The sequence below is a fragment of the Chionomys nivalis genome, chromosome 3 (genome assembly GCF_950005125.1).
Source record: "Chionomys nivalis chromosome 3, mChiNiv1.1, whole genome shotgun sequence".
Taxonomy (NCBI): domain Eukaryota; kingdom Metazoa; phylum Chordata; class Mammalia; order Rodentia; family Cricetidae; genus Chionomys; species Chionomys nivalis.
Genome location: NC_080088.1, coordinates 91,080,861 through 91,106,134, shown reverse-complemented (window position 1 = coordinate 91,106,134; position 25,274 = coordinate 91,080,861). Strand labels below are relative to the sequence as shown.

The following is a 25,274-nucleotide window of genomic DNA, read 5'->3' as shown; positions in this document are numbered from 1 at the left end:
AACTTTAAAAAAAAAATGCCTAAACCACAGTGACATTCATTCTGTGCACATAAACCTTGTTATTTGGGGGAAGGGGAGGGACCACCTACGCTATAGTTTGCGTAGTAACATTGCCACCCCCAACGGGTCTCCTGGTGAGCAACAACCCACGACGTGAGTATGTAGGAATAAATCACAAGGCTGTGTGATTAAAGGCCTCTGCTGCTGCCTTTGAAACCATCAGCATCACCTCATTCATTAACCTGTGACTATCGGGGCCTCGCCAGGGCAAAGTCTCAACCCTGAGCAAACACAGACTCATACACGAGCAATCTCCTCCTGTTTACCGATGGGCTGATCCATCCGAGAGCATCCTCTGTGAAGGAGGTGTGGCGAGGTTTCATTTCCCATCACTCCCAGGCATAAAAACAGAGGGTGTGTGCACATGTATATTCATTGAGCTCTCCCCCCGCCACCCCTACTCCCCCCCCCCCCCCGCCGGTCGCTGGCTTTTCCAAGTCCTGCATACCTCTGCCTCTAAGAGGAAACTGAACTTGGGAAGGACTTTTCTACATCATGGGAACAGTTCAGGCTCCGCACCCACCTTTTAGCAGAAGCCTCCTTGGGGAATTATTTATATTTTATTTGCAATCACTCACATTGCGCTGACTGCGTGTGAAGCAATGTGCTAAGCACGTTATAAATAAAAACATATTGAATCCTCAAGGCAGGCCTACAGGGACGTGCCTATGTTATCACCGTTTGATTGACAAGTCCCGGAGAGGGTGAGTGCTCTGCCTGAGGTCACACAGCCAATGACAGAACCTGGGCTATGTAGTACAGAGTTTGTTCAGCCACAGTACTTTGGGTTTTTAGTGCGTTATTGTTGTTATTGTTAAAACATGGCCTCCATGTAGCCCAGGCTAGCCTAGAACTTGCCATGAAGCCAAGGATGACTTGAACTTCTGATCGCCCCGCCTCCACCATGTGAGAGCTTGTGTCACCGTGACCAATTTCACTGGCTGTGTTTCCTTCGCTCTGTTGGTTGGTACTGTGGAATCAAAGCCATTTGCCTTTTTCTCCTTTTCTACATAAGATATTTTCTGGCTTTGATCTTATTTGCATTTTCCTAAATATCAGAATTTACATAAATTTAGTATTTACCTACAGTGGAAAACTATGTATAAAAGAAAAGTCACTGTGTGTGTTGGTGTGTGTTTGTGTGGTGTGTGTATGTATGTGTATGTGTGTGTGTATATGCGTATGTGTATGGGTGTGTGTATGTGTGTGGGTGTGGTGTGTGTATGTGTGTGGGTGTGGGTGTGGGTGGGTGTGGTGTGTCCCCGTGGAGGACAGAGACACCCTCAGACGTCATTCCTCAGTCACTCTCCGCAATCTCTCTCTAGCTGGAACTCACTCATTAGGTCAAACTGACTGGCCACCGAGAACTAAGGATCCTCCTGTCTCTGCCTACCCAGCTCTGAGAATTGTGTGTGCCAGCTGGGAATCGAACTTAGGTCCCCAAACTTACACAGCAAACCATTTATCCCCGAGCCACCTCCCCAGCCACACCTTAGCCTTATTCAGTGCACAGCTCAGTAACTTTGAGTAACTTCATGGTGCTGTGTCTCCATCGCCACCTTCCATCTTGGAAACCCAGACCCTCCCCCTCTCCCCCCCCCCCGGAACCCACCGTTCCACATTCTGTCTCCAGCACTTAAACAACCCCGAGGATTTTATCTAAACAACATTGTGCAGTATGTGGTCCTTTATGACTGACTGACTTCACTGGGCATCTGGTCCTCAGCATCCATGCTTACTGTCAGAATCCCTTCATTCTGAAAGCGGAGTAATTTTCCGTTGTGTGAACATGCAGTGTTTTGTTTAGCCCTTTGTCTGTTCATGGGTCACTTGGGTAGTTTCTACCTTCTGGCATTGTGAATATTACTGAGAGCATGGATTTGCAAGCATCTGTCCAGAATACAAAATCTTAAAAAAAAAAAAATGTGTAGTGGTAGTGCCAGACCATTGACTAAAGAGTCAGGCTGGGGCAGAACTTGGCAGTAGCGCACCTGCCTAGAAACCTTCAGTGAGGCGCTGGGATGGTGCCTCGGCCACGAAGCACTGCCGAGTTTGCTCCCTAGCAGTTGTGATGTAAGTAAAACACCCCCTCTGCATTTAGGGCGGGCCTGACACTGCAGGCGCTCAAGACCCTGGGCATTGCTAAGATATCTTCATCTGGGAAGTGGCCTTCCAGATAGAAACCAGGGTCTCAGTCCCAGCAGAGGGCATTGAGCTCTAATGGTATTACCCCCAACCATGTACCAGGCCCGCATTTCCTGCATAATCCAGCATTTTGCTCTGAAAGAGACGAACCGCAGATAGAGGGATGACAGCCAGTCCAGGAGCACAGATGTCCATTCTGTCCACAGTGCATGGAGACACCGTGCACCACCACAGTGGAGGCAGCAGTGAGAAAGGAAGCTATGCCTCAAACTGTCCCCTTGCCCAGCTGGCTGGCTTTTGCTTCCAGTCAGAACAGGGTTGGGACCCGAAATGAGTGCAAGCCAGCTGGTGACCAGCTAGCGCCCAGGTGGAGTTGTCTGTAGGTCAAGAATGGGATCTAAAGGGTCAGCGATGGGGTGTGTAGCACAGGCAGGGAAAGCAGCAAACCAAAAGGGAGCCAGGGTCCCTAAGGTGACATCAAGTGGGAAACCAGGGGAAACCTAGAACCCATGAGAATATGATAAGGAGGAGAGAGATAAGAAGATGCCACTCCCGAGTGGTGAGATGATTCGGTCATGCCTCGGGACCCGTTTGGTACCAGAGCTCACATGGTGGAAGAATGACGTCCCACAAGTTGTCCCTTGATCTCCACATGTGCCCATGGCATGTCCATACCCATACACAAAGTAAATAAGTGTAACAACAAATAAAGACATGATCACGCCCTGCTCGCTACTCTGGGGATTTGCTGATCAAGGAGACACGCCTCTCCACCCGCGGTCCTCTCCAGCCTCTGGGGCTGGCACCAGATGCCCTGTCCTGGGCACCTGTGAGCTGGCCAGCCAGGCAGGCGGGCAGCCAGGAGCCTAGGACTCATCTCCAGAAGAGCTGCCCTGACCTCTTCTCCATCTCTGATTCCTCTTGCAGATGAAGGCTTATGGGACATGTTTGCAAAGGACATTCCCCGGAGCGCCACCTCGTACACCGTGGGCCTGGACAAGCTGCGGCAAGGGGTGACCTACGAGTTCCGGGTAGTGGCCGTGAACCAGGCTGGCTTTGGGGAACCCAGCCGTCCTTCCACAGCTGTGTCAGGTAAGCCCTTCAGGACGCATGAGGGGAGCTGTCCTTTCTCCAAAAGGCAGGAGCATGAAGCAGAAGCACTCATCACGGGAGAGGAGAGGGGAGGAGCTGAGAGGCTGACCTGCCCTCCACTGGGATGGAGGAGCTGTTGCAGATGGCAGTGGGAGCACGGTGTAGATTGTACTCTGTAGCTTCTCCCTTGGACTGCCTTCCTCAAGCAGAGCCCCAAACATTGAGTCAAGGACACTGTACAGACAAGGTGGCAGCAAGCACTTGCAGTCTCTGCTCTGCGTAGGCAGAGAGAGGGTCCCTGGGGCCTGATCTGTGAGCTCCAGGGCCATGCTAAAAAAAAAAAAAAAAAAAAGGAGATGGGTGGTGTTCCTGAGGATGACACCTGCTGTTGACCTCTCTGCAGCTGACCTCTCTGGCCTACACCACACACACACAGAAAAGGATATAAAACACTGCTGGTTCTGTGAAGAACTGGTGTGAAGAGCTTCGTGCCCTCATGGCCTTGAACCCCACACAGCAGACAGCAGACAGAATGCAGCTCCCTCATTTCTTCCCTGGAGCATCATCCACAAACATTTCTGAGATCCCACAGCATCCAAGCGAGCCATGGCTGCCATCTGAACCACAGTCAGTTCGTGACAACCTTCAGAAATGCTAGCCTCCGTCAGCCACTGGCCTTGCATCAGGACCCAAACCCTGGGATGAGAACTCTCCATAGGACAGCTGAGGCCTCTCCTCCCTGCCAAGAGGCAGAACTGGCCGGCACTCCTGGGTGGCCAGCCTGAGAGTCACAGAACTTGCTCTGAGATACTGAATGCACAGCCAGACACCCCACGTACATCCTTCAGACTCAGAACACTGTCATCGCCTGAGAAGCCCTGTGGTGTGCCATTATCCAAAGCCAATTTCCCCTTTATTCCCAGCATGCACTCATTCGTCATCCAGCCAATGAGATACTTAATGTGACGGTCTAAGTGTTTTCTGCAGGTTTTGGCAGCTGGAGACAGACCCCCGGCTCTGCCTTAAGAGGTTCATCATTTAGGGCCCTCGGTACCATTTAACCAACTCACAGGGACAGCCCTGAAAGGCAGGAGTGGGGGCCTATAGTCCCAGCACCTGTAGAGAGGACATTTTTCTCTCTTCAGGAACAGAATAGAACAAACAGGAAGGAGGGCGTGTGCATACCCTTCGCCCAAGCAGCTTTTACACAAAGCATTTTTGAATAGATGGCTCTAAAGTAGGTTCTAACACAAAGCCCATAGTTCAGCTCAGTTTTGCTAGGAACATAAAATAGCACACAACCCCAGGCTTCAGGGGCTCCTAGACCAGTGGAGGAGGCTAACGGGTAGCTAAATATGCCCAGTGGCGTCAAATCCAGAGACATTGAGAGGTCAGCCATTACCTTGTTTGTCACCAAGGGGAGCCAGAAGAAGAGGTGTGTGGGGCGGGGTAAATCCATCCAAGTAGATTTCTCCAACGCGGGGATAAGAGAGTAGAGAATGATGAAGATGGTTGGGACCAGGTTGCCGGTGAGATCAACGATGTAATGAAGCAAAGCACACAGCATTTGTGGGAAGGCTGGGCCATGGAGGAGAAGCAGGGTAGCCCTTTATGTCAGCGTTTCCAAATAGGTAGGATTAGGAGAGGCATGACGGATGTTCTCAAGGGTGAGGTCACGAGTGGGAGGGGGAAGTCTGGCATACATCCATCCTGCCCTAGTTTCTCTTCCTGTTGTCCTGACAAAGACAGCTTAAGGGAGAAACAGTTTGTTCTGGCTCCCAGCTCAGTGGTGCAGTCCATCATGGTACGGAAGTGATGGAGTCAGGAGCATGAGGCAGCTGATCACAGCACATTGACAACAGAGAAGCAGAGAGCAGCAAATGCACACCCAACTCCCTTTCTTCATTTAAATAATATCTTAGTTAGGGTTTCTATTGCTGTGAAGGGCCACCATGACCACGGCAACTCTTATAGAGGAAAACGTTTAATTGGGACTGGTTTACAGTTTCAGGAGGTTCAGTCCATTGTCATCATGGTGGGGAGCATGGTGGCATGCCGGCAGACACGGTGCTGGAGAGGTAGCTGAGAGTTCTACATCGGGATGTACAGGCAGCAGGAAGAGACAGTGAGACGTGGGGCCTGGCTTGAGCCTTTGAGACCTCAAAGTCCACCCCCCAATGACACACTTCCTCTAACAAAGCCACACCTACTCCAAAAAGGCCACTCTTATGGCCTGTGGGGTCATTTTTATTCAAAACACTACATACAGCCTAGGCTCCCAGCCAGGGAATGGTGACACCCACAGTTAAGATGGGTCTTCTGCCCTCATCAGTTAACCTGACCAATCTGATGACCCCTTACAGTGCCACAGAGGCTCCTGGGCTGATTCTAGATCCTACCAAGTTGAGAGTTAAAGGCACAGATGCCCAAGCTTGATTCCATAGGGAAAGCAAAAAAATTCCTGAGTGTGGATTCCCACAGCTGCTATGATGTGAGTTCCCAGAAGAGCATGTGCTGGGCTGTGACAGCCCTGACTGGAAGCTCCTCTTCCATGCTGCCAGGTTCTAGGGAGATGGCTGTCAGGAGTCACTGTGGAGCCTCATCCTGTATGGTCTTTTCCGCAGCACAAGCTGAAGCCCCGTTTTATGAGGAGTGGTGGTTCCTGCTGGTGATGGCGCTCTCCAGCCTGCTCCTTGTCCTCCTGGTGGTCTTCGCACTGGTCCTGCATGGGCAAAGCAAGAAGTACAAGAACTGTGGTACAGGTATGACATCTGCCTCTGTTTCCCCACAGTGATCTGGCATTTGGACATGAGGGCTAACATTTGGTTTCTCTGCTAGATCTACCAAGGTCTCCTTTAACACTGCATAAATATTAGGGAAATAAGTGTCTCAGTGGTAGAGCTGCCTAGAATGCCCCAGTGAGGGCTGGGGTGTGGCTCAGTGGTAGAGCACCTGCCTAGAATCCCCCAGTGAGGGGCTGCAATGTGGCTCAGTGGTAGAGTACTCTCTCAGCATGCCAGAGTCTCTAAACTTCATCCCAAGCACTAGCCAACCAAGAAAAGAACTCCAGGCTGGAGATACAGTTTCTGCCCCCTTATATTAGCCATGTGTCTTACCCATGGTGTTGGACTTGCTGGGTTCTCTGAATCTTCCTTCCCACACCCCGTTACTGTTATGTGCTCATGTTTTTAAACCTGACTAGAAAGAATGAGTGTTAAAAAAGAAAAATCTCATCCCAGCCCCTCTGATACAGGGATAAACTGGGACCCACCTCGGGTATTTGGGATAAGCTCACTGAGTGTGATGGAAATTTCCTAGGAAAGACCCTCTTTCATATACTTTCCATCCCCTCCAAATCCCCTCTGAGGGGTCAGTTCCCTCCTGGTCAGCAGAGCTCCATGCTCAGCACTGAGCCGGCGACACCCCCCATCTGCGCACGTATGCTGTTGGATTGATCATCATCATTAAAGAAATAAACACGTAGGCGGGGGATGAAGGCAGCCACAGGGACGCTCATGTGGTGCGGCTTCTTAGACATGGAGGTCAGGAGAAGGCCAGTGGAGGCATGTTTCTCAAAGGCAATGCTATGGTTGCATCTTGAGGAAGAGGAGCAGAGCAGGATGGTGTGAGGGTCAGCCTATGGATGCTGCACGGACCCCACAATGCTACACAAGATGAGAACACATCTCCACACACTTCACATGGATGCTCTTTATTGTCCTCAATTCTTAGAATCCTCATAATGACCAGTACAACTGCTTCTTAGCATAACTAGAAAAGAGCTTTACCTCTGCGGGATTCTGGTCCCCACCCTCACCCCCAGTCCCCCACCTAGCAGCCGTTATCAGAGCCATGGCTGAGCCAAAGAACACAACGGGGCTGGGGAGGTAACTCAGTTGGGAAAGTACCGACTGTAAACATGATGACCAGAGATAGATCCCCAACACTCATGTAGAAAAAGTTGGACCTGGAGTGGAGACAGGTGGATGGCTGGGGGCTCCCTGACCATCCTAGCTTGATCTGTAAGCCCCAGGTCCCAGTGAGAGACCCTGCCTCAAAAAAAAAAAAAAAAAAGTTGGTACCCCAGGCTGACCTCTGGCCTCTGGCTACACACACACACACACACACACTACAGCTACCAGGCTACTGTCCTTGCTGAAGGGTTGTAGATCTGTTAATGGAGATCACAGCCATGCTAGTCCCCTGGGGACTCCTGCCAGGCATCAGTGCTGCTGGAGGGGTTAAGGAGATAGAGCGCCTAAATCGCCCAGACGCTAGGAATCCATCCCTGCAAGGAAGGGTTCATTCCTTTTCTTTTCTGTATAAATTCACTTCTAACAAGGGTTTGTAAATCAGATTTTATTCCTCTGGGATTTGCAGAGTATGAATGGCATGTCATTTTAGTGAGTTAATGCAGATACACAATAGCATGAAGTCTTCCCATGCCTCTCTCTCCTCTTCCATCTGGAAAGCACACTAGACACATCAGACTGGCACCTTCCAATACCCAGCCTCCCCCTAGATTTAACATTATAATTGAAGCCTGAGATTGGGGCTTGTCTCCCAGAAGGTGACTTGGGGTGCGGAATTTAAGCCTTTCATATCCTTGGTTGTTTCCTAGCAAGAGCCTGTTAGCCCCTCTCATTGTGTCCCTGCTAGCCCAGCACCCATCATCACATCTCTGAGCAGAGGCAAATTTAGCATCAATTTACCGCACTGGCTCTAAGGTCTTGTAAGTCTCAGCATCCTGCCACATGGAAGGTGCAGGGTACCCGGTGCAGGGAATCCTCACAGGACAAACATATACCTTTACCATGTCTTGGGGGTGGGTAACACTGTCCTAGAGTCAGCAGGATAGTGAGGAACATGCTAGATAAAATCCTCACCTTCAAAGACTCACTCAGCCCACATTGGAAGGTAGAAGACAGAGTCCCAGCTCCCAAGTAAATGTGTTAGTGCAAGCTTCCCGGATGGAGGCTGGAGGGATGGCTCAGTGAGTAAGAGTGCTTGCTGTACAAGCATAAAGATCTGAGTTCAAATCCCTAACTCCCTTGTAAAATCTAGGGCATGGCAATACCCGTGTCTATAATCCTAATGTTATGTAGGTGTTAACCTAATCTAGAAAACCCTCCACAGACATGATCAGAGGTTTATCTCTTGGGTGATTCCAAATTCCAATAAATTGTCAAGCAAGACTGAGAGATGACTCAGAAGGTAGAGGCACCTGCTGCCAAGCCTGAAGACCTGAGTTCAATTCCCAGGACCTGACTCAACTCCTGAAAGTTGTCCTCCGACCTCCACGCAGGCGCTGTAACATTCATACCCACAGAGACATACCAAATAAGTGACTAATAGTTTGTAAAGTTTAACCCTCACAGATACACATTTGTAGATGTACTTAAAAGCCTACAATTCAGCGGTTAATGCAAAGACAGAGGCAGCCATCACCACTGTCCATTTGGGACATCTTTCTCACTTAAAGGAAACCCTTTCTTCACCCATCTTACCCATATAAGCCTGCTTTTTACTTTCAATTTCATTACATGATTGTGAGTCTTTTAATTTTGTGGCTTGTGAAACTTTCCTGACTTTTAATAAGGGTATGCATTCTGAGCACATTTTCATAAAATATTGGCAAGGATGCTGGCATTTTGGCATCGGGCAAGATAAACACTGAAATGCTAATATCGCTCTTCTGCTCCAGTGCTGCAAGGCACGTAGCTTCGCTCCTCAGCTCGGCTCTGACTGCCTCTCTAGCTGAGGCCGATGCCGGGTGATTCTGGGGTCACATCTGACAGGAGCACAGGGGCTGGTGGTGTTGACTGAGCCGCCCCTGTGTCACCGCAGCGGACACATTACTAAGACTATGCTGCTTTCCCCTTCAGCTCTAGGTAAGGGCATCTCCAACATGGAAGAGTCAGTGACCCTGGATAACGGAGGGTTTGCTGCCTTGGAGCTCAACAGTCGCCACCTCAATGTCAAAAGCACCTTCTCAAAAAAGAATGGAACCAGGTAGGAGGCCACTGAGCCACTGAAGGCCGAATGCCTGGCATGTGTTCCCTAGCCACAGGCACCCACCAAACAAATTCCATATACAGCAAAGCAATGTGAATCTGTCTGTAACTCCTGCGCTCCTATGTGATGGGAGATAGAGACCAGAGAACCCCTAGAGGCTCATGGGTCAGCTAGCCTGGTGTGCGTAGCCGCAAACAGAGCCCCTGTGTCAAATGTGGTAGAAGGCAAGGACCAACACCAGAAGTTGTCCTCTGACCTCCACATGTGTGCCCTAGAATGTGCACAATTGCACTCACACACTTACACACACACACACACACGTGCTTATGGCCACATGCATGAGCATCTATATGCAGATCTGGGGGAGTGTCTTCCCCAAGTAACAAATCATAGGGTTTTCCACGTTGAGGGCGCATCGTCTCACAGAGCCAGTTTCAATATGAGTCTGCTTTTTGCTGCAGTGAGACTCAACAAGGCAAACCGAAAGCTCGGTTGATCTATCGTCTGCCAAACTTACAGTGACAAACTCATCATGCCTAAGGGACGCTTGTGTCCTCCGCCACTCGGGGGCCTTGAATTGTTTGAAGGGTACTGAGACCCAGAGCTGACTAAGCTGACCTCTATCTCTGGAGTAAGGGGGTCCTAGCTGCTCATCCTCTTGGCTGCAATCCAGAGCACACAGACACCCCCCCCACACACCCACACACACACTACCTTCTTTAGGACAGGAAGTGGAAACTAGTGGTACCCAGTCCCCTCTTTCCATTTCACCTGTCTACTGAGAGTCAAGGTTTCCCTGTTGAGTCAGAGAAACTTGAAAAGGTCATCACAGAACTTCCAGACCAAGAGGGGCTTGTCACAGGGGACTTTAAAAAGTCACTGCTGTGTCCCACGTCCTGCTACAAGTCTGTCTCCACTCCTGAGAAGCACAGCCTTGAGGCCCGTAGTCCAAGGATAAGCAGTCCTCTGTGGGTCAAGTTCCTGTGCCTACTACATAAACGGGAAATTATTTTGTGGTAAAGTTGGAAGGTCCTGGCCCACAAAGGAATGTCCCCTAGGAGTCCCCCACCAAGAGAAATATGGACATCTTGTGGCTCCCAGGGGAACTGTTACAAATGTGGGCTAGAATGTGTAGGTGACGGATGAGGAAATCTTTCCAGAAGGGCCCACTGAAGCAGACCTCTCATCCCAGCCACTCAGGATGCTGAGGCAGGAGAATTGCAAGGTTAAGGCCTGCCTGGGCTATGGAGCGAGTTCAAATCCAGCCTTGGGAATAGAGTAAGACCCTGTCTCGAAATAAGGAGAGGGCTGAGGATTATAGCCCAATAGTTGAGCATAAGCCTAGAATTCCCTGCCCAGTGAGGGCTAGGGAAGTCATTAGTAGTGCATTTAGCTAGAGTCCGCCGGTGCGCAACTGGGTATATGACTCAGTGTGGCATCATAGGGTATGCTATCGTGTGCATGGGGTCCTGGGTTCAATTCCTAGTACAGAACAAGAAAGCCTTTTCCAGTCTCTCCACTTCCACTACCTGGACAAAGGAGACTATGAGTCCTCCAGCCACCCGATGTCCAAGCAGCCTCAGAGGGCTATAGATAGGGACAGACCCACATTGCCTCTTAGATTTGTGAGGTTCCCTGGCCCAACTCGGGAGCCATAGTTTTGTGTGAGAGCTCAGGGGAGTGAGAGTTTGGAAGGGTGGTGTGGACAATGAATGCCCAGGCGTCTGAGCCTCAGGCACTGAGGTAGTTTCTGCAGAGCTGAGGTCAGCTCTTCAGTTCACATCCGTGTGTTCGGAGCCACGTGCCACCTTGTCACTTGGCCGTCAGAGAGCACAGCTGTGACACTGGTGACCTGAGAGCCAGAGGGTCCCGGCTCAGCTGCTCCATGCTCACATAGTCCTGGGGAGGAAAGGGCTCGCTGGGCTTCATACGTTCATCCACGACAGTTGGCCTCTCTGAGAGTCCTGAACTTTCTCACAGGGTCAGGTCCCATCACAAGCCCACAGAGAGCCACAGACAAAACCAGATTGAGCCAGAAGGGAAAAATAGTCATTTATTCTCACCTTAACAGCCCCAAGTCCACAGGTTTAAGGGAACAAAGGGACAAGGGCTGTTTATAGTGTATCTGCATGTTCGCAGAGCCCCAAGAACAAGGCTGGTAGGTTACACGGGTCACCTCGACTGCTCCCTTTAGCTGAAGTCTCACATACCTTTAAAATGAGGCCTAGACCCAGCCATGGTGACACAGGCCTGTCATCTCAGGGCCCAGGTAGGAGAATTGCCCATTGGAAGCCAGCCTGGTCTACATGGTAGGACTCTGTCTCAAAGAAAAATAACAGAGACTAGGGTGATAGCCCACTGGGTTAAATGCCTGCCATGCAAGCATGAACCCGAGTATAGAGCCCCATCACTCATATAAAAAGCTGGGCATCATGGCGCATGTCTGTAACCCCAACATTGCGGGAGTAGAGTTGGGCGATTCTTGGGGCTCCCTTGCCTGCCAATTTAGCCAAATTGCTATCATACTCTACCTTAAAACTAAGGTGTAGAGTGATCAACCTCTGTCCTCCACATGCATTCACATACATGTATGCATGTATCACATGTATGTACTCATGCATAACACACACATACAAATAAGAAAATTTTAGGAGAGGCACAATTGGTTCAAAGCTCTCTGGTCAAGCAGCGCCTGCTTCCCTTGTAGTGTCTTAGATTAAAAAAGAAGAAAGATTCCTCTAAATGGTTAGATGACAAATGAGTCTATCTGAAAATAAATCATTTTTGAGGTGGGGAAAGTGGAGGCCCAGAGTTCAGTAAGATGGCTCAGCAGGTAAAGGTCAGCCTGATGACCCAAGCTCAATTCCTGGGGCTCACAGGGTAGAAGAAGAGAACCAGCTGCTGCAAGGTGGCCTCAGACCGCCACACATATGCCATGGCACATGCACCTGTAAGCACACAGACATACACGTTAAAAAATGAAGAGGCCCTTGAACCTCCCTTGGGCTTCCCTGGGAAAACTATGGCAGAGCCTACCCCAAGGGAGTTGTAATGGCCAGGATGCCAGACTCACTGGGAATAGGACTTTCCCATGCTCGGTCACCGAGGCTGACTGTCCCCATCATAGTGGGAAGGGTCACCTATCGGCAGCCACCCCTCAGCTTTGCCCACATCCTCAGCCTGGAGGTCCTGAATGTAAGGAGCGCCTCCCAGAATGTACCTTGCCCATCTAGCTGACTACAGTCACAGGGACCACGGAACGGCCCCAGGATGGAGAAGATGGGCTAGATTCTGACCCATTGAACAAGTTATCCATGCTAAGAAGAGATTCTCCCCCAAGCTATGTCTCCATCTCAGTAAAGAAACCAAGGGAGCGGGAGAGATGGCTCAGGGCTTAAAGCACCTGCCATGAAAGTACTGGGACCTGAATTCAGAACCCATGTCAATACCAGACAAGGATGGTGGCCTCCCTGTAATCCCAGGTCTCTGGAGGCAGAGGCAAAGGGTCACTGGAGCCAGATAGCTAGCCAAATTAGCCTTAGCTGCGAGCTCTTGGTTCAATTGAGAGACCCTATCTCAATACAGAAAGTGAGGGCAATCGAAGAAGACCCCTGACATCACCTACAGCCTTCTGTATGCAGGTACACTCATACAAACGCATGTACGCAGACATGCAAACATGGAAATCATTGCTAAAGATAATAAAAAGGAGCAGGACAGGAAGTCGAAACTGAAGTGTGTTTGCTTTCTATTGCCGTGTGACAAATGACCTTAGTATAACACATATCAGAGGTGGAGATTGCCCCGCCTGGGTGGTCTCCTGCTAGGGCCGCCCTGGGCCATAGTCCTCATGTCACTGGGCTGTTTTCTCAGATGAGGCTCCAATAGGCCAGAATTCCCTTCTAAGCTCGCTCCAGCTCTTGGCAGAATGTGTCTGTTTGCCCCCCCACCCATGACTTACAGCTGGCCCCTTTCTACCATAGACTGGGGGCTCCCCCTAGTCCCCTGCCACAGAGGTCACTCACAGGATGTTTCTTCCCACAAAGCCAGCCGGAGTTCTTTTCAGGTCTGTCTCTTTTGCTGCCCATGGGCTGCATGCAGCTGGGGACAGCTGTGGATGGAGCCCAACAGAAAATCATAAAGTCATTTAAAACCTTGTAAGATGTGTGTGTTTGTATGTGCGCGTGCGTGTGTGTGTGTGCCTGCGTGTACTGGAATTCAGATCTCCAGAACTCAGTGAAAGCCAGGCAGGCTTGATGACTGCCTGCCTGTGACCCCAGCACTCAGGAGATGGAAACAGAGGATCCCTGGGGCCAGCTGATTAGCAAGAATAGCTGAATCAGTGAGCTCTGGGTTCAGCCAGAGACCCTGCCACACAAAGTGGAGAGCTATTGCGGAAGATACTTGACATCAACCCCTGACCTCCAAATGTCCATCCACACGCATGCAGATATGCAGACGCACACATGTGCACAATACACACCAAAGAGCGGCCACGCTTTACATTCTATCTCCTGGTGGTCAAGAGGGCTGCCTTCATACAATGCTACGTGATTGTAACAAATGGAATTGACAGCTCCACCCTTTCTGTATGACATACTGTGACCACAGTCACCCTTGTATCCCACTAGTTACAAACCAGACACGGCTCTGCCTGCAGCTATGGCCTGGGTATTATAGGAAGCAGTGATTGGGCTAAGAATCTGTCAATCTTTAAAGGCTAATGCCTCAAAGTCTTGCCCTTGGGCCCAGCTTTGTGTGCTGAACCCCACAGAGTGGAAGCCCAGGCTAGTGGGCTTTCCTAATCCCACTCATCCTCAACCTCAGGAGACTATCCGCAGTTCCATCCTGATGTGTCAGACCACTTCCCCATAAATTCGCCCTCAGCCCTGGCCAGCATGTATATCCTTCCTCCGTGTGCCCTGCGTCTCCTGCTGACCCAAACCCCACGTGCCCTTCTTGTTGAAAGCTCCACTTAGCCAAAACAGCTTGTTCCTAGTGGCCTGACCTTGCACAGCCCCTGAAGCCTACAGGAGCTCAGTGCTTGGAGTTCTACCTCAGCCATAACATGAAGCCCTTGGGGGTGCTGTCCTCCTTGTTCCCACATGAGCGGCTTAGGAGCCCCACCTGCGGGGCTCTGTCCTGTGTCCAGAGTAACTCGTGATGTCGTCCTGTTGTAGATCCCCGCCCCGACCAAGCCCTGGAGGTCTGCACTACTCCGACGAGGACATCTGCAACCAGTACAACGGCGCTGTGCTGACGGAGAGCGTGAACCTCCAGGAGAAGTCGGTGGACGGGTCAGAGTCCGAGGTCAGTGCCGCCGGGCTTCGGAGCCCTGACCACCATACTTGCTTCTGGGCCTGCTCATTCCTCAACATAGGTCATCTCATTTGGGTCTCACAGTCGCCCCGTGGGGTGGGCAGAGCTGATGGTAGGCTGTAGAAGAAGGAAGCACAAAAATCCGAGTGGTCGTATGGCTTTTCCCAGGTAGAAAGGAAACAATGTCTATTCACACAGATAGGGAGGCATCAACAGACCCAAGAAAGGTTCCATCCAAGTCAGGCAATTGGCTGTATTCCTCCTCTCACTGCTGTGTCAAAAACCCGAGAGAGCAGCTTCAGGAGAGCAGGGTGTGTTTGGCTCACAGTCTGAGGGCACACAGTCCTTCACTGTGGGAAAGCATGGCAGCGGGAAACATGAGGCCGCTGGTCACATGGCGTCCACAGTCAGGAAGCAGAGAGGTGAGTGTCGGTGCTCCGCTTGCTGTTACCTTTTTATCCAGTCCAGGACGCAGGCCTAGGGGATGGTGCCTCCCACATTGGGGTAAACCTAATCTAGAAACTCCCTCACAGACAGGTTGTCTCCTGACGGAGTCTAGGTCCTATCAAGTCGGCTCTCAATCTAAACCACCACATGAGCCAGTGAGTTTATTGGGGCTCCTTGTGCGAGTTCAGGTGACTCTCAGACAGCTTCATCCCCAAGCAACTCCACCCACAGTCAGCTACCTATCTTCTTAGGACACAGAAGGGCTTCATGACAACCCCTCCCAAGAAGATCTTCTGGCCGTTGTGAGCTCTCCAGCTCCGTCCATGAGAGAATGTTAATGAGCTCACTCACTCCTGTGGGGAAACCAGAACTGGGGGGGGGGGGCTCCTGCTGCTAGCAACCCCCATCTCTGTGTCTCATGGTGGCCAGCATGAAGGGTCCAATCAGTAGCTCCACTGGGTGTCCCCAAGGGTCCTATTTGTAAGCCTCTAGAAGGGCAAGAACCACAGGCCATTTGCTGCACACGTATTCCCGGCCTACGTCTCAGCACACGCCTCAAAATCAATATTTAATCTAAAATACACTCTCACCTTCATTTTTGACCTGATTTGGGGCCTTAGTGAGCCCCGGGGCTCAATAAAACAGCTTCTTTTCAATTGTAGCTCATATACGAACTCTGCGAGTGGGCAGTGGGTGGGCACCGGCAAGGGCCAGATGAGCTCCATTTTACATGTCCTGTTTGCAAAGGGCGCCGGATCTATAACACAGCCTCGGGCTTGCAGGAAACAGCAAGTAGCGGTGTCTGTCTCTGCTGGACGGCTGTTACTGGAGGCCTGTGGGGACAGGCCTGCTCCTTCTTGGCTGAGGTCAGGCGGCGTCGCTGCATGGTAACTGCTCTTTGAAGAGCAGCGGGTGAGGAGGCAGCAGGATGGCCTTGCGTCAGGCTTCCTGCCACCAGGAATAGAGCTGGACCTTGTGGGCAGTGATTTAGCTGCTGGCCCGCTGTTCCCTGCAGTACTGGACATGTCGTTGGTGGTGACTGTGACAGCTGAGTGTGCAGAGAGTTCCCTGTGCACTGACATGCATCACTCTGTGGTACTGAGCACGGATTGTGGGGCCAGGCCTCATGTCACTCACTCTGCGCATGCTTGGAGTCCACCTAGCCCTGTGGGTGGGTCATTCTTCTGACATTCTCAATAATCCCAACATCTGGGAGGTGGAAAGAGGATATCAGAAGTTCAAGGTCATTCTTGGCTTCATAGCAAACACAGGTGGCAAGCCTGGTTCTCAAAATTAATTAATGAATCGGTTCATTAATTAAAAATTTTTAAATAGGTTAATAGGACATGCCTGGGTCTATTTCTTCTCTCAAAGGCATGAGATGGCTTGGGGTTTTGCATTTAAATCTTCAAACTGCAATCTAGATAAGAAAAACATTTTAGATCTATATACCAGGCTTGGAGGCTAGGGGTGCTCAGTTGTTACAGGGCTTGCCTAGCACACAGGAAGCCATGGGTTCCATCCCCGGCACTGCATAATACACAGCATGTGGTAGTACACACATGCAGTCTTAGCACTCAGAAGGTAGAGGCAGGGCAGGGAAGTTCAAGGGCATCCTCAGCTACATAGGGAATGTGAGTCATCCTGGGCTACATGACACCCTGTATGGAAAAAAAAAGTCTCAAGCATATTTGCAAATGAGTGCTGCAGCACTCAGGTAGATGCTATTGCTTAGCAACCCCGAGTGTTCAGGGGGATGCTATTGCTTAGCAACCCCAAGTGTTCAGGGGGATGCTATTGCTTAGCAACCCCAAGTGTTCAGGTGGATGCTATTGCTTAGCAACCCCAAGTGTTCAGGGGGGTGCTATTGCTTAGCAACCCCGAGTGTTCCTGCGTGGTGCTCGCTGTTCTCTTTAAGAGCCTCATCCACACTTCTGTTTCTGCCAACCCCTAGCTAACGGTCCAGGGCAGAAAGTGTTATGTTAGGAAAATAAGCATCAGGGTTGAGCCGCGTTGACCATTATCCCCTCTGAAGGTCAGAGTCATTCAGACTGGAGACAAAGTGACTTCTGGAATAGTGAGCTGTAGCCCCCCCCCCAGAGGATGCTGTTCCCAGGGGGACAATGAATTAGCCAGGGAAAGTGATTTTGTAAACATCCACCTGCGCATCTTTGGAAACAGTACTCAGGGAAGACTTGAGTAGAGATTTATAAAAGATCCATTGGGGCTGAGGAGCTGGCTCAGTTACTAAAGCCAGATCCTGCTGAGCAAATATAGGGATCTGAGTTTGATCCCCAGACCCCATGTAAAAGCTGGGGTGGTGGCAAGGGCTTGTAAACCAGCACTGGGGAGGCAGAGACAAGTGGATTCCTGGAGCTCACTGACTAGACAGTCTAACCAAATCAGTGAGCTTCAGGCTAGCGAGAGACCATCTCAAAAACTAAAGCGGAGGGTGGAGAGATGGGTTAGTGGTGGAAGAGATTGCTGAGCAAGCATGGGGACCAGAGTTAAGATTCCCCGGAACTCACAAAATCCATGCATGGTGGTGCAGAATCCCAGGGTTTGGGTTTGGCCAGAGACAAGGGAATCCCAGATGCACACTGCTGTCGCTGAAGTCAAATCAGCGAACTCCAGGTTCAAAGAGAGACCTTGTTTCAAAGACTAAAGTGGAGAGAGACAGGGGGCGGAGAGAAGACATCCACCATTAGCATTAGATACACACACACACACACACACACACGCGCGCGCGCACGCACGCACATGCATGCATGCCCATACATGTACTGCCCCCCAGAAAAATTTTTTAAAATTAAAGCAGTTTTCAAGATTCTTGCAGCTCTAACCAATTGGAATGACCCCTCACACCTAACTGGTTCCCTGGTAGTGCAGGGCTTTTCATCTTGCTGGTACCTTGCCGAGCTCTGAGCCTGCCCTCGCTGCAGCTCACCAAACATTCACGGTGCAGCCTGATGCAGCCCTCAGTCACCTTCTGTCCTTTCTGTGGTTTCCTGGGAAACCAGCACACCAAGACTTCCCATCACAGGCAACAAGGAAGAAAAGGAAGGGGAGGGAGGGGGGAGGAAGGGAGGGCAGAAGGAACGAAGGAAGGATCAAAGGAAGGAACGAAGGAAGGCCCAGTGGAAACTCCTTTTTGCCAGTAATTCTCACTCACTAAAATTCATCTGCATTCAAAAATAATGTCACATAAAGAAGTAGAGCTGGAAGCAGAGGAAGGATAGTATCTAGACGCTGCCCCACCAGGGAAGCCCCGGCAAGAATGGGAGTCCACAGCACCGATCATCTGTCTGGCATCCTGTGGCCTCTCCCAAAACAATAAAGAAGAAACAAAGGTGCACAGTCTTGGTCTTTCTCCCAAGGTGCTTTCTGCACAAAGGAAGAGTTCCCTCAGATTAGCTTGGGGGCCACTTGCCCGTCAAACTGTACCCTACACTGGCAGTCAGTCTCTCCTGCCACAAGCACTGTGCACCAGGGCAAGGCTCTGATTGGTCAGTGCAAGGCGAGCACACACACCATTCTGTGATCCTGTGAATCAATTACTATCCAGGATGACTTCCTTCCACGTGATCCAGGGGTAGACACAAGAACTGAGACATGGCTACGTACAGGGCAATGGCCCCTGTGTTAGTTACTCATTTGTGCTGCGAGAAAATATCTGACAAAACAACAGATGGAAGGGAGGGAGGGAGGGAGGGAGGGAGGGAGGGAGGGAGGGAAAGAAGGAAGGGAAGGAAAGAAGGATTGGAGGGAGGGAGAGAGGGAGGGAGGAAGGGAGGGAGGGTGGGAGGGAAAGAAGGAAAGAAGGAAGGAAGAAAGGGAGGGAGGGAGGGAGGGAGGGAGGGAGGGAGGGAGGGAGGGAAAGAAGGAAAGAAGGAAAGAAGGAAAGAAGGAAGGGAAGGAAAGAAGGATTGGAGGGAGGGAAGGAGGGAGGGAGGGAGGGAGAGAGGGAAGGAGGGAGTAAGGAAGTGGGTTTGTTCTGAATCACAGTTCAAAGATGCGTCATGGTGCAGAAATCTTGACAGCGGGAGCGTGAGGCGGCTGGTCATATGACATCCACAGTCAGGAAGCAGAGAGAGATGGACGCTGGTGCCCAGCTCACTTTCTCCTTTCTGTTCAGTGCGGGACCCCACAGAACTCCACCCACTGATGTTTAGGCTGGGTCTTCTGTCTCTGTTAATCTAATCCACATAATTCCCTCGTAGACATGCCCAGAAACTTGTTGCTATGATGATTCTAATTCCCACAAAACTGACCATCAAGATCACCTATCACAGTCTCCTACCTGGTCCCCTTGTGACCTTAGCCACAGACCCCTGTCTGTATATTGTCCCCATCTTTGGTTCAGGAAATACTCAAGAGTGGACACGAGGGGTGGTGTGAAGCTGCTCTTCCCCTTACCCTGACAAAATGCCTGACTGGCTTTGGTTGATCTCATACAGGTCTATGGGCATGGGACAAAACATACGTTTGTCAGTCAGTGAGGGGCTTGCAGTATATGCGTGAGGACCTGAGTCTCATTCCAGCATGGATGTAAAAAGCTGGGTGTGGCAGCACCAAGTTACACTCCCAGTGCCGGGGAAGCAGAGGCGGGAGGAGCACTGAGGCTCGCTGACCAGATAGCCCAGCCAAAGTAGAGCCTGGCAATGGGGCCCAGTGAGAGACCCGGTCTCAAATATCAAGATGAATGGTTCCTGAAAAATGACACCCAGGTTGTCTTCTGGCTTCCATGAGCATACACCTACACGTATTCAGATCCATACACACACACATACACACACGCACAAACAGACTTCCACAAAACTGTAGCAGTTCATTCTAGCCCATCAAAGGTTCAGCCTACCCTTGACCCTGCTTCTCTCTAGCCCCATAGCTGCAGGAAAAGGGCTGGCAGGAGGTTTGAGAAGCAGAAGGAGGCCTCTGGGGTTTCCAGGTGGATGTTCAAAGGTCTCGCAGAGGCGGAATTTACAGACCATGGTTCTACTGGTGACTCCTTCATTGCCTGGTTTCATTTGAGCCAAGACCTACCCGTACAGTCTCAATCTCCCAGTCTCCAATGGAAGGGACAAAAATTGTCTGGAGTCCTCAGGTGCTCTATTCCCTCCGCCATTGGCTGAGACTCCCCGTGGGCGTGGCCTGAAAACCTCACTTGAATTTGTTGATCTTGGTCCTCCAAGCCAGAAGATAATAAGAGGGGCTGAAGCTCAAATTTTGCATGCCGCCTCAAAGAAGAATAAAGTTAGTCCCAGTTTGTGGAACTGGGGAACCAAACAGCTGTCACCCCATCCTGGGGGTGCAGTGAAGTCCCCATGAGAAAAGAGATGGCTTCTGTGGATCTCAGTGTCCTCCCCCAGGACTTTTAGAATCCAAGATAGCATCTGCAGACTTGACAGAGCATCCACACTGAGTCCTGCAGCCCTGCTCTTGCCTGTCTCTGTCCCTTGTCTTCAAGTCCCAGTTTACGTAGTGCATTGCCTCCTAAGCGTAAGGCCCCTAGATTGGCTGGAGGTTATATCTTAGACACAGCCACAAATCCTGGTCCCAGGAGCCCCACTTGGAAGTGTAGAGACCAAAAACCAAAAACAGGGTTCCAACGGGGAGCCATGAGTCCACCACAGACTCAGTAAGATCTGCTTCATCCTCTGTCTCCTTATCTTTTCCATGACAACACAAAGAACGAAAATAATTTTGCCTAAGTTAAGAAACGAGAAAACACAGACCCAGTCAGACATTGCTTTGCCTCTCACCTGTTACCCCAGAACCTGAAGGCTGAGGCAAGAAGATGGAAATCACAGAAGGGGAGCCAGCCTGCTCCGCACTGTGGAACCTTTCTCGAAAAACAGAAGGGAGGAAGGAAAGAGAGGAGAGAGGAAGGAGGGAATAGGGAGCGAGAGAGGGAGAGAGGGAAAGCCGACTGAATACTTCTTACAGGTGTTGCTGGCTTATTGTATAAAATGAACCTGAGACCCTCAAAGGGGATGATCCTCAGCATCCCCGGGAGCCCAGAGCTCTCCTGGTTGCGGTGGAGTGTGCTTGGACACCCAGCACTAGGGGAGATGAAAATGCAGGCACTGGCATATTCCAGCATCCCTCCCCTGCTGCAGTCTCTAAGCCTCCTCAGGCAGTGTGGGTCTGTGGCAAGAGGTCACTGAGGTGCCCTTCCCACCTCGGACATGCTGAACTGTTCTCTTTGGTCCCCAGCAGCTCACATCTTGGTCCCCTGCAGACCAAAGGCCAGGAGCACTCTCAGGCCTTCACAAGTGTGAGGCAGGATAGAGAGAATGACAGCGGAGAAAGGAAGGAATGGGAAAGGCACCCACTCCAACACACACACACACACACACACACACACACACCCCGGAGTCTCCCCAAAGCTGAAGTCTCGCCAAAGCTTTCCACCAGCTGATAACTAAGAATTGCAGCATGGCCGGGCGGTGGTGGCGCACGCCTTTAATCCCATCATTCGGGAGGCAGAGGCAGGTGGATCTCTGTGAGTTCAAGGCCAGCCTGATCTACAAAGCAAGTTCCAGGACAGATGGGCTGTTACACAGAGAAACCCTGTCTTGAACCCCCGCTCCAAAATAAATTGCCACATGATTAACATTTACTGTGAAGCTTGTGGACATGGTGAAAATATTCCTCCCATATAAAGGTATTTTATATTAAATAGCAATGAACCAGGCTTAAGGTTCTGAATGCATATAACCTCATGTTGGGCCTAATTCCTCTCCCAGAAATTTTCTGGGAGTGTCAAAAACCAAAAACATCCTACATCCACTGAGCTAGTTTTACCCGGTCAACTGAAGGCCTGTCAGGTCCCACTTGGGACCCACTTGTGACCTCATTTATTTTTCTTAGCAGCCCTTTGAGGATGATAACAGCATCAATCCCCACCAAAATGGTGTGGGGGGTATTGTAAAGATGCAGAAAGGCAATTCTTCCTGAAGAAGCCCACAACCATGCTCTCATGGTGTCTTGTGCACCCCACCCTACCCATGTCTTCTCTTAATCACAGAGCTTCTAATCAGTGTTCAGAGTAACTTTTTATTTATTTATTTGTTTGTTTGTTTGTTTTTTGTTTTTTTTTCAATACAGGGTTTCTCTGTAGCTTTGGTGCCCGTCCCGGAACTAGCTCTTGTAGACCAGGCTGGCCTCGAACTCCCAGAGATCCGCCTGCCTCTGCCTCCTGAGTGCTAGGATTAAAGGCGTGCACCACCACCGCTCGGCCAGAGTAACTTTTAAGGGGCTGAAGAGATGATTAAGAACATGTACACTGCTCCTGTGAGGACCAGATTTTGGTTCCTGACACCCATATTGAGCAGCTCACAACCACCTCTAACTCCATTTCCAGGGGTCTTCTGCCCTCTGCTGGACTCCACACAAACTGCATGCCCACACACACACAAACACACTGAGAGACACATATATGTGCGAAATTAAAAACGAATCTTTTCATTTTTATGTGTATGGGTGTTTTGCCTGCATATAGTCTGTATCCATGGATTTGAAGTACCCAAGGAGGCCAGAAATAGGTGTCAGATCCCCCAGGAGTAGAGTTATAGATGGCTGTGGTGCTGGAAATGGAACTCCAGGCTTCTGGAAGAGTGGCCAGTGCTCTTAACCACTGAGCCGTCTCTCCAGTCCCCAAATTAAACTTTTAAATATTTATCTTTTAAAAAATAAACTCCAACTTGGACTGTGAAGACAAGAAGACCCAAGTTCAGGTTCTGAGTACCCACATAAAAGCTGGGCACGGCAGCATGCCCAGCATCGGGGGGGGGCAGAAACAGATGGACCCCGATGACTTGCTGTTCATCCAGCCAGTCAAGGTAAAATGGCCAGCTTCAGGTCCACTGAGAGCCCTTGCCTCAAAATAATAAGGTGGGTAGAAAAATAGGAGACAGCATCTTTCTCTGCCTTCCATCTGTGAGCAGATGGATATGTAAACACACACACATGCACAAAAATACCACCCAAAAATAAATAAATAAAAATTAAAAACTCCAACTGTGCTTCTCACTGGCTCAGTCCTGAATTTTTCTGCCTTGAAGCCAAGGATCCGTTTCGCCTGAATGAATGTGATGTAGCTCAGTCAGTGTGCTGGTTACTTTGAGTGGATTAGATACTCAGTGCATTAGTTACTTTTCTATTGCTGCGATAAAACACCATGACCAAGACAACTTATAGAAGGAAGCATTTATTAGGGCGTAAAATTCCAGAGGGCTAAGAGTCCATAGTTGTTCTGGTGGGAAGGCAAGAGAGAAGATGGGCATCACTTAAACTACCATAGGCGGCTCCGGATGACACAGCACCACCAGCATCTGTGTTTACCCGCAGGCCACCCCCCACCTCGGGTGACTAACGGCAGTCCCCCTGTTTCCGAATGGCCCTCCCTCACCAGCTCCCTTTCCCCCTTTCACACTGCCCTTCTGCTCCATCCTCAGGCCTCCGACTCGGACTACGAGGAAGCCCTGCCCAAGCACTCCTTCGTCAACCACTACATGAGCGACCCCACCTATTACAACTCCTGGAAGCGGCGTCCCCCTGCCGCAGCACCACACAGATACGAGGCGGTTGCCGGGGCTGAATCGGGCCCACACCTGCACACAGTCATCACCACGCAGAGCGCGGGTGGAGTCTACACACCAGCTGGCCCTGGAGCCCGGGCCCCCCTCACCGGCTTCTCCTCCTTCGTGTGACGTCACGCCTCCATCAGGGTAGACGGTGCAGAACTTCTGGAGTCTATTTTTGTTAAGACAATCAACTCCGATAACTGAGCTGAATTTTTTTTGTTTCACACAAAAAGAAATAATAATTCTGATAAGCGATCTTACCTACTGGTGAAAACTAGGTTTCACTTAGGAAGGTTTTTTTTAATGGCTTTTTGTAACATCGCTGCAGGAAGCAGGTTTCTTTGTTTTCTTTTCTTTTTAAGAGAAGGTATCTCCCTGGTGCGATAGCTCGGCACCGCCGGCGGGGGCGCTCTCGACACACCCCAACCCTGGGCTTCTCTGGCCTCCAAACTATCTGGGAAGGCGAGGACTGGCAGGAGGGGGCGGAGGGGGACAGGTAAATGGCATCTGAGGCCACTTCTCTCTCTACCTCCTTTTGGAGAACCAGCCAGCCTGGATTACTTTCTCCATCTTAGGACAACTTGAGGCTCCTTGCTCTCACCTATGCTTCAGACAGTTGATCTTACCCCCCCCCCCCGGGTTCTGTCCGGTTCTCACCAGAGTCCACACAATGCCACTGGCGCACAAGTGGCATCCAGCCCTAGCCTTGGAGGGCTCAGTTCTGCAGTCCCTCTTGAGGGTGGCGCAACCCTGGGGCTTCCCATTTCTCTCGCTCTTCCTCTGTTCTCTCAAGCTGACAGTTACAAGAACAGGAAGTCCCTCCCCCAACTGGCTCTGGAGGCCACCCAGGCCCATCCATGGCCAGCCAGGTCCTTCTGGTGACCACACGACACACAGCACACAGCCCACCCCCGCTGAGCAAACAGAGGAGCGGAGACGCGTGTTTTTGCAGTTGCTTGTGGCAGTAGCAGGTGTGCATTGTTGAACCAGAGTATTTTTTAAACCTTTTTATCTTTTCTTAAACTATGTCACATGAAATGAATGCGTCTTTGCTGTCTCCAGGTGCCTTTTAATTCATTGTTCAGCTTTGTACGTGGGAAAGACGAGAAGCGATCGTGTGTCTCCAAATAAAACAATCGGCTCTGAGAAACCAACCTGGGCCGCGAGTCACCTAGCACACCCCATACCGGCGCACAGTGGGGACAGCCCTCCCCTTCCTCCTCCTGATGTCCAGCTTCTGATCCCTGGTGCTGCCCCCTCTACCCTGCCATCCAGGGCCAGCTTTTTAGCCTTGACAGGTTTTCTTGGGAAATTTTTTTTTTTTTAATTTTCATTGTTTCCATGGTTTTGGCTAAATGCAAAGAGTACCAGCTATGTGGCACGCAGTGTCCTGCCACCCCTAGCTTAGGTCCAGGGTGTGGATGTGACCAGCTGGCTCCGGCCATGCTGTGCCCCAGGACTACGGGGGCTCCACGTGCCCATGTCCTGGAGCACTAGAGTGGGTGAGAAGGCTCTATCCGCCCAGGGATCTTGGCGCCCAGAGAAGAAGACTAGCTGTTTATTGTCACCAGCAGGGGACTTTGCCGTCCTTTTGCCTTCCAGAAGAGG

General features: G+C 50.7%; 1 protein-coding gene across 1 annotated transcript in view; it reads left to right on the top strand.

Annotated features, from left to right (window-relative positions):
• Positions 1 to 24,895, top strand: part of Sdk1 (sidekick cell adhesion molecule 1) — a 975,668-nt gene extending 950,773 nt beyond the window's left edge. Inside the window, exons 41-45 of the mRNA XM_057765703.1 lie at positions 3,133 to 3,297; positions 5,922 to 6,059; positions 9,183 to 9,309; positions 14,493 to 14,622; positions 23,538 to 24,895. Coding sequence (XP_057621686.1) covers positions 3,133 to 3,297; positions 5,922 to 6,059; positions 9,183 to 9,309; positions 14,493 to 14,622; positions 23,538 to 23,792 — 815 coding nt within the window. The 3' untranslated portion in view covers positions 23,793 to 24,895. The remainder of the gene's footprint in view (positions 1 to 3,132; positions 3,298 to 5,921; positions 6,060 to 9,182; positions 9,310 to 14,492; positions 14,623 to 23,537) is intronic.
• The last annotated feature ends 379 nt before the right edge of the window (positions 24,896 to 25,274 follow it).